The 9,284-nt window shown below is 56.7% G+C and overlaps 1 protein-coding gene across 1 annotated transcript in view; it reads right to left on the bottom strand.

The window, feature by feature from the left end:
- Positions 1-2,651: 2,651 nt before the first annotated feature.
- The window catches only part of SLC1A7 (solute carrier family 1 member 7), a 55,343-nt gene continuing 48,710 nt past the window's right edge, over positions 2,652-9,284 (bottom strand). Inside the window, exons 6-11 of the mRNA XM_061121862.1 lie at positions 8,310-8,409; positions 7,425-7,658; positions 4,906-5,100; positions 3,960-4,094; positions 3,465-3,567; positions 2,652-2,870 (exon numbers count right to left, since the gene is read on the bottom strand). Coding sequence (XP_060977845.1) covers positions 2,652-2,870; positions 3,465-3,567; positions 3,960-4,094; positions 4,906-5,100; positions 7,425-7,658; positions 8,310-8,409 — 986 coding nt within the window. The remainder of the gene's footprint in view (positions 2,871-3,464; positions 3,568-3,959; positions 4,095-4,905; positions 5,101-7,424; positions 7,659-8,309; positions 8,410-9,284) is intronic.

Here is a 9,284-nt window from a genome sequence, read left to right as displayed (position 1 = left end):
GGGGCGGGGGTCAACAGGTTGGGCCGGGACCACCGCACAAAGCCCGTGAGCCTGCTCGCTCTGTGCTCCGGAGGGGCTGAGCATCCAGGCAGAGGACCTGCCAGCTTTGGGCTGCTCAGAGCTCCTGGGCACTGAGTGGCCATGACTGATGGGTCCAGCCCATAGAGGATGCTGGGATGGGAAGGGGGCTGGAGGCAGGCCTGGGAGCTGGAGCAGAGCCCACCTCAGGGCCCTGGTCCCTGCAGGCTTGCCCAGAGGTGGCAGGCTAGCCCAGTGTGTCACCATCACCAGTGGGGCCAGAGCTGGGCCAGAAGAAGACAGCCCCCAGCTCAGAGCAAAGAACGTCTCCAGGCAGAGCTGCCCCGGATCATAATGGATCACATGCCCCGGAAGTGGTAGCCCTGGAAGTAGTGCACCACTGGAGGTGTGCAAGCATGCTGCCACTGCTTTACTGTCGAGCCCAGTAAAGAGCAGCTTCCTGACCCATGTGGAGCAGATGCCATTGCTCAGAGAGATGTACCACAGGAAGGTGGACAGTAAGGTAGGCAACACCATGGGGAGAGTTACGATAGCTGGACATCTGATCCGTCACAGGTGATTAGGCCTTAAGGGAGGAAGGATGCTCCCAAGGTGGATTTTACAGCCTCTAGCCCTATGGTGGGAGGGGGAGCCTAGGGCCCTTCATGGACTCTTCAGACCATAACCCTGGGAGGAAGATGGAGGTAGTTCAGGAGTGGGGCCTGGGAGGAAGGTGGTCATTGTTGTTCAGCCAACTCTTGGCGATCCCACGGACTGCAACATGCCAGGCTTCCCCATCCTTCACTGTCTCCTGGAGTTTGCTCAAACTCACATCTATTGAGTCAATGTCGCCGTCCTACCATCTCATTCTCTGTTGCCCCCTTCTCCTCCTGCCTTCAGTCTTTCCCAGCATCAGGGTCTTTTCCAATGAGTCAGCTCTTTGCACCAGGTGGCCAAAGTATTTGGGGCTTCAGCTTCAGCATCAGTCCTTCCACTGAATATTCAGGACTGATCATCCTCCTGATTCTCTGACTGACCCTGGGAGGCTCATCCTCTCCCCCAGCTTCACAGGCTCCATGGTGCAAAACCCTGGGGCTGTATCTTCTCCCCAAAGTGCATCCAGAGCAGATTGTGTAGCCAGGGTCTTCCATCTCCCCTGCAAGCCTCCTGGAGACATGGTGAGGCTGAGGAGAGCCAGGGAAGGGGAGTCTGAAAACTTCTCGGGCACACCCCCTGCTTAAAGGAAAGCATTCACCGATGGGAGCCAGGCTGGCTGAGGAAATGTGTTTCTTTTGTGAGGACTGACCTCAGGGCCCTGACTGTAGAGCCCAGACTATGAGCAGAGTGGTCTGTCCACACCGTGGTTCCCAGACAGGCCCCTGGGCAGCCCTGTGTGTGCTCTGCTTCCTGCATGTAATGGCTCAGGCAGGTCTGTCCTCACTCTGGCCACCAGGACAGGCTCATCTGCACTCTGGCTGCCCAGGCAGGCCCATCCATACACTGACAGCCCAGACAGACCTGTCTACACTCCAGCGCTGCAGACTAGGCTGTTTACATTCCGGCTTCCTGGACAGCCCCGTCTGTACTCGGGCTGCCCAGACAAGCAAGTCTGCACTTTGCCTGTATTAACCCCATAAAGAAATGCTGGTTTCTGTATGGTCACTAAGCCCACAAGACTTGAAAAACAAAATACCTTTATTTAGTTATCACTGAACTTGCAGACACAGAAAGGAATAGAAAATCTAACTCCTCTTCGTCACATGGGCTTTGGGGCAGGGGGTGGAGGGAGTGCTGACCCCAGGGCCATCTGGGCAGCTTGACTGAAACATCCCAGGTGAGTCTGCATCCCCAATCCTGGCTGGCTCACCTGTCCAATGGGAGACTAGCCCGGGGGTTTCTAGGGGCCCTGCAGCTCTGGTGAAGACATCTTCATCTCCACATCAGATGAGCTTTATGAGAGAGAACTGCTAGGTCAGGAGATGGGACTGGCTGTGGCACGTGGAAGGCAGTGGGTCTCGGCTTTAGGCTGGGCCCGTCCTTGGGGAGAGCTGTTGGTCTGAGGCCACGTGTTATGCGGCCGGGTGGGGGTGGGCCTGGGCTGGGACACAGCTGGGGCAGAACCAGGACATTGCTCTGTCTTCATAAATTGAAAGCAGTGGTGGCTCTGGGGCTTCTGGAGGGGTCAGAGCATCCCTCTCGGCATCTGGCCCTGCAGGCATCTCTGTCCTCTGGCAGGGAGTGGCCAGGGCTTGAAAGCCTTGAACTAGAATCCTAGTCCTGATATCACTTGTTCTGAGGCCTAGGGCAAGTGTTTTCAGCTCTCAGAGCCTCAACTTTGTGATTCAGAAAGTGGAGACCATACCCCTGCCTGCCACCCTCACAGGCCAGCCCAGTGGAAATGTCATAGCTGGGGCTCAGGCTACACCTGCCTGTAACTCTCCAGCTGGGACCCCCACATGCAATCTTTCCCCTTTCTGACACTCCACTTTCCATCAAGTGGAGCCCATTCTGGACCCTCAAGGGTGGGGAGATAGTGTTAGCCTGGCCTTTGTGCTCAGGAAAGTAGTGAATTGAGATCCTGCCCTTGGCCCCTAACCCTGGAGGCCTCCCCCGGGCCCTGCAGTTCCTGGGGCTCAGACGTTGGTCTCGAGCTCACTGATCTCAATGGTGCAGTGGTCCAGACTGGCAGTGGCTGGTTCCTCATCCTGCTCCACCTGGACAGGGACGTGGTGGGGACAGGAGGGGCCGAGGGTCAGCTCTGCGGCCTCAGCCACGCTCTTCACACAGCCATTCTGCTGGGTCGCCACGATCTCCTGGAGGCTGACAGGCTTGGTCTCACAGGGCAGCAGTTTCTGGGGAGAGGAAACAGGTCTTGGCAGCAGCAGGAGGGACTGAGTTTAGACAGTAGGGAGGACTAGACAAGCAAAGGGCTGGGGACAGTCTGGTTTTCCTACAGACATGCTGTGAGACCTTGCTAGGTCATAGGGCCTCTCTGGGCTCCAGTTCCAAGTTGTCTTGCCTCCTGGGACTGTCTTAGTAGAGGAGGCACCCGCCCCCTGGGATCCAGTGTAGGAGTGGGCAGCACCCCTGCCTGAGCCTCAGCATCCTCCCCACGGAGTGGGACAGCCACTACACGTGGTTATTGAAGGAGCCCTGAGGACCATGAAGCTCCCAGCAGACATGTGAACACTGGTCGTGTTGTCAACAGGACACTAGGGTATGGCTCCCTGAGGATGCTGCCTGTGTTCACCACCAGCCCTGGTAGATGTTCAACAACAGCTATTAGAGGAATCTGTCACCCGGGTGCCTGTGAGGAGACCAAGGTGTGGAGGGATCGGTGGAAGGCTGCCCAGCTGGTGGGTAGCTGATGCGCTGCCCTGCCCACCACTCCTGGCTTCACCCTTGGGCCTTTGGGCAGCCGGGCAGGAAGGAGACGGTGTGCTCACCTCGGTGCCCGTGTCCTGAGCGAAGTCTTTCCGGCAGACGTGAGCCATGATCCCGGCAGCCAGTGCATCACCCAGCACATTAATCATGGTGCGGAAACGGTCCCTGGTGGGCCAAGGTGGGCGGTGAGCGGCAGGCCCTCTTGTAAGGGGATATGGGAGAGGGCGGTGCTCACGGGACGGGTGCCTTCCTGGTCCTCCTGGCCCAGCACCCCCTGGCGGTGCTGAAGTGGGTGATGCAGGCATGTGAATGTGTGGTGCCTCAGGGCCTGTGTGTCAAAGGGCTTGGGCTAATGCTCTGCTTCCCCTATCCTGAAATTCTTTGTAGTTTTTGAACAAGGGATCCTAGGTTTTCACTTTGGAAAACCGGGCTCCACAAGTCATTCAGCTGGGCAGGTGTCAATGAGTACCCACTGTGCCAAACCATGGCAGCTCCCCGGTCCACTGTGAGTGCCTGCCTCCCAGGGGACAGGAGAGGGTGGGGGGAACCCCACTCACAGAGCCCAGTCGACAGCGATGATGAGGGTGATGTCATCGGTGGGAAGCCCCACGGAGGTGAGCACGATGACCATGGTGACGAGCCCGGCCTGGGGGATGCCGGCTGCCCCGATGCTGGCTGCAGTGGCCGTGATGCTGCAGGAGAGGGTAGGGAGTGTTGTTGGGCCCTGAACCCAAGGAGGAGGCCAGAATGCCAGAGCCTCTGGGGACAGCATTGTGGAGCAGGCATTGTTAGGAATGCCACAGCAGAGCATTCTTGGGGCAGGGCCATGCCTCTGCCCAAGGTCCTGTGGTCCCAGAGGCTCAGCAGAACATCCTAAGAAGTCTGTGGAAAAGCCCTATGTCTGGGTTTGATCCCTGGGTAGGGAAAATTCCCTGGAGGAGGGCATGGCAACCCACTCCAGTATTCCTGCCTGGAAAATCCCATGGACAGAGGAGCCTGGCAGGCCACTGTCGCTGTGGGATTCCAGGAAGTTGTCCACAGGTTCCCTTCGTCCTCTGACACTGGGTCCCCAGGGTGAGACTTGTACCCTCAGGCTGGCATGTGAGGCCTTCCCCTTCACCTCTGTCCTCACTTAGCACCTTCCCCCAGCTCCAGCCACACCAGCAGCCCCTCCACTGTCCTCAGTCCCGCCTCTGGCCTCTGCTTGCCCTGTGCCTACCTGCAGTGTCCTGCCTGCTATGTATGTCCCCACTGCAGGCCCTCCTCTGGGCCCTAGCTTCCCAGGTTGCTCAGAGCTCCCTATCTGCAGGGCAGCACTGGGGAAGGAGCTTGGTGCCCTGAATCATGAGACCCCAGCACTGACTTGCTATGTGACCTGGAATGAGCCCCTTGCCCTCTCTGGGCCTCAGAGACCACATGAGATATGGGAGCTCAAGACTCCCGAAAGCCGTTCCAGAGCAGCCGTCCCCAGTCCACATCGGGTGCAGGGTGTCAGGAGCACACCTGATGGTGATGATCTGGCCGAAGTCCAGCTCATAGTTGTTGACCTGGGCGATGAAGATGGCAGCCACGGCCTCGTAGAGTGCGGTGCCGTCCATGTTGATGGTGGCGCCCACGGGCAGCACAAAGCGGGCAATGCGCCGGTCGATGTGGTTGTTCTCCAGCAGGCACTTAAAGGTGATGGGCAGTGTGGCTGAGCTGTGGATAGAAGGGCCAGTGTCTGCCCAACACCCTCCTCCAGGATGGTCAGGGCCCCCAGGCTGCCAGCTGGTCAGTAACAGAAGCTCCCCCTGCCCCCAGTGCCAGGCAGCTGGCCCATCTAGGGTGGAGAATAGACTGAAGGGGCTTTTAAAATGGTCATGTGGCCAGACTTGCCCAGGTTCAGGACCTTAGAGACCCCCTGTGCACACTGGTCAGGAAGGGAGTGACCACCAACAGAGCATCTACTATGTGCCAGGCGCTGTGCTTTACACCTCATGGCTTCCTGCTAGGAAGGTTTGGAGCTCCTTTAACAGGTGAAGAAATGAAGCCCAGAGGGGAGGAGGGGCTGATGCCACGTCAAACGACCAACCATGCAAAGTGGAGATGAAGTGGTCAGCAGCAGGGCTCTGGGTAGGAGCACTGGCTTCAGATTCCAGCTTCCCACTAACTTAGTGGCCTTGGCCCTTCCTCAACCTGTATGTGCCATAGTTTCCTTGTCCCAAACAATCGGTACACTATGGAGCTATTAGGAGGATTCAACAAGAGATTGCTTAGAATAGCGTCTACATATTGTAGGTGGTTTCCCTTGTGGCTCAGCTGGTAAAGAATCTGCCTGCAAGGTGGTAGACCTAGATTCGAACCCTGGGTTGGGAAGATCCCCTGGAGAAGGGAAAGGCTACCCACTCCAGTATTCTGGCCTGGAGAATTCCATGGATTGCATAGTCCATGTGGTCACAAAGAGTCAGATGTGACTGAGCGACTTTCACTTCACTTCTCTGGTTGTTCAGACAGTAAGGAATTTGCCTGCAATGCAGGAGACCCAGGTTCGATCCCTGGGTCGGGAAGATCCCCTTAAGGAGGGCATGGCGACCCACTCCAGTATTCTTGCCTGGAGAATTCCGTGAACAGAGGAGCCTGGCGGGCTACAGTCCATAGGATCACAAAGAGTCGGACACGATTTAGCGACTTAGCAAGCACCCATCATAGGTACTCAACCAGTGGTAGCCCTTGCTCTTGTAGCTGTGTTGTTACTGAGCTCCCAGTAGCAGTGTTGGGCCTGAAATTCAGGTTTGCATAGCCCCACAGACCCTACTCCCCACAGGTCACTGCCTGGGAAGCCCAGGTACACTTGCCAGAGCCCCTCATAGGCCCCAGGCATGCTGGACCTGAGGCTGTGGTTCCTGCTAACAGGAAACAGTGAGGGCTGCTGGTGCTGGTAGGGCTTAACCAGTGACATGGGGGCCAGCAGCTGCTTGGGGCTTCATCTTTCCCTCTTGCCTCCTCCCTCTGCCCTGGGTGGGGTTCCCAGACAAGGCTTCTAGGATTTTTTCCTCACTGGTTCTGCTCCTCCTGAGTCCTGCATGAGGTACTTCTGCTGCCAAGGGCAGGTTATGTGGCTGCTGGGGAAGGAGGTCTGTGGTGGCCCTTATTCCCATTTTACAGACTGGGAGACTGAGGCCTAGGGAAGAGAAGGCAGTCAGGGATGGACGGAAGAGCCAGGTCTTTGAGGCCAGAGACATGGGCTTAAGTTTAGGTGACTTCCTCCGTGTAGAGCTTGGACACTCACTGTGAGGAGAACCACTCTTTCTTCACAGGGTTAGATGCCCAGTAAGTGACTGCCTCCTTCCCTTCTCCTCACTCAATTGCAGAGTTTGCATGACTTCATCTCCCTGGGTCTTTTGCACTCAGTTGCGGTCTGGGATGCTTGAGGTCAGGTGTTGCTTTACCAAGCCCAGAATGGCCTTAGTGGGTTATCTCCATTAATCACACAGCAACTCTACATGCCAGAGGCCACAGTGATCCCCGGTCTGTACATGAGGAAACTAATCCCACCACCCAGGGAGGTGGAGTGACTTGCCCGCAGTCGCAGAGCTAGTGGGTAATGGAATCATGACTCAAATTCCCACTGTCTAGAGACACTGCCAGTGCTGTGACAGGGCTACCTGCCAGTGACAGTAAACAGGCAAAGTCCCTGAAGAGCAGAGGGCCTGGCTCCAATAGAAGCACCACGTGGCTGTGAAAGGCAGCAGAGACTGCAGACTCATCACTCTTCAGCTCTGCTGGCCCCCGACACGTGGACGCCAACCCCCATGTGGACTGAGGGAACACTGGGGATGTGGAGGAGGGCTTGCTGCCATCTGGGAAGGTAGGGGCTCAAGCATTTCAAGAATAGGTCTTGTTACCAAATCCTCCCCCAAGTTTGTGAAGTAGGTCACATTGACACTTTCCATGGTTCCATGGCTACAGACAAATGATGGCTGGACAGAAGGATAGCTTTCAGCCATGGTCTCTTCCCTGACACTTTCCCTGCCCAGGGCTACCTGGAGGAGGTGGCCAGTGCGATGAGCAGGGCCTGGAGGATGCCGCGGATGAAGACGATGGGGTTCTTTTTGGTGATGAAGAAGTAGAGCAGGGGCAGGATGAAGAGGCCATGGACCACCAGCCCACACACCACGGTGACTGCATAGAAGCCCAGCTTCTTTCCTACGGTCGTGGGGTTGTCCATCTCCAGGATCTTGCCAGCGATGAGGAACACGATGCCAAAGGGGAAGTACCTGAGGTGGGCAGGGCAGCCGGCTTAGCACCAGGCAGGCAAAGACCGTGGAAGTTCCCAGGCACTATATCACTGCTGGGCCTGACTTCCCTGAGTCTTCCAGGACTCTTATGAGGATAGAATGTGACTATGTACCCAAGTACCTGGCATATGATGTCACTAATGCCCCCTTAACCAGTCCATCCATGCAGTCTTTACCCTTCTGCCTTCCTCCGCAGGCCCACATTTCAGCCCAGCAATGAGACAGTCTCTATGGCTGACCTTGGCAGGCCTCTGCCTTTTCTTGTCTCACTGTGCAGGGTTGGACTAGAAGATTCCTAAGGTCTGAACTCTGAGCCAAGGAGTGGCAGCTGGTTGTCACTTCCAGTGTCTCCTTTCTCCAAAAGCTGAGCTAATGAGGCCCCAAGAGATGGGGAAACAGAGGTCAGGACCAGGCTGATTAGCTCTTGATTTGCCTCCAATAGGCCTGATGGGGCCAGAAATGGCAGGCCCAGGGCTGGAACTCGGCCTGGTCAGGGCTGGGGGTATCCTCCTGTGCCCAGCTTTCTGCTCATTCCTTTGGGACCATGGGGTCCCTCCAGCTGCCTAGGGCAGGGCTGAAAGGGGGCGGAGAGGGTAGGAGTCTGCCCTTGGCCCCCACGACGAGTCTCACCACACAGCCACGGCCACGATCTTCATGACGGACTCGTTGAGGCACTGGCAGAAGCTGACCAGCGGGGCCCCACTGTCACCCATGCGGCCCAGCATGATGCCTGCAGGGGGCAGGGACACAGCAAATGACAGATCCGGCAGAGAGAGGCAGACCGCACGACACCTGTGTGAGCCAACACATGCTGTGGCCAGGCACGGACAGACCACGGGCACACACAGATCTCAGCGCCTGGCCAACTGCCCAGCAGCTTCTGCCACCCAGCGCTTCCCCCCTACTTCCCCTCCCTTCCCGGCCTCCCTGCTGGAGAGGGCTGTGACCTTCCCACAGCGCTTCCATTTCTTCCTCCTCTCCACCCAGCAGCATGTGCCACCTTCTAAAGATAAAAATGCTCCCTGCCAACACCCCCAACTGACTTTCCTGCACACAGACCATAACTAACTCCCCACCCATCCCACCCTGGTTCAGGCCCCACTTGACCTGGCCATGTCTCTAACTCCCGCCTCTGTCTGGCCCTGCTTTCCCTTCCTCACTCACTCCTTCTTCACATTTCTAGATTACATCAAGCTCTTGGCTGTGGTGGGGCTTTTGTCCATTCAGTTCCTGATGCCTGAAGCCCTGGCCTGGAGGCCTGCCCCTCCCCAACTCCCCCTTGGCAGACTCCCCATTTATTCTTTAACCCATCTCTTTCTGATCCCCTCATATCACTTATTACAACACTCATCTGTTGTATTGTTCTGTCTCCTCCAATAGAAAGTTAACCCATGAAGGCAACTTATCATTGAATGAATGAATGAACAAGGGAATGAATGATGAAGCTTTTTCTGAAGCCCCTGTCACCCTCCCCTTGGGGTTCTGAGGTCATGCAGGTAACCACAGTTAGGTCACTCCTGGAACAGTGACAAGCAGCTGCTCTCCCACTGGTGACACAGAAATGGAGAGCATAATACACTCTGTGTCTGCCTTCACGGAGCTTAC

Source organism: Dama dama, chromosome 20 (genome assembly GCF_033118175.1).
Source record: "Dama dama isolate Ldn47 chromosome 20, ASM3311817v1, whole genome shotgun sequence".
NCBI classification, from domain to species: domain Eukaryota; kingdom Metazoa; phylum Chordata; class Mammalia; order Artiodactyla; family Cervidae; genus Dama; species Dama dama.
The sequence above is the reverse complement of the archived record's forward strand: the minus strand, read 5'-3'. Positions and strand labels throughout refer to the sequence as shown.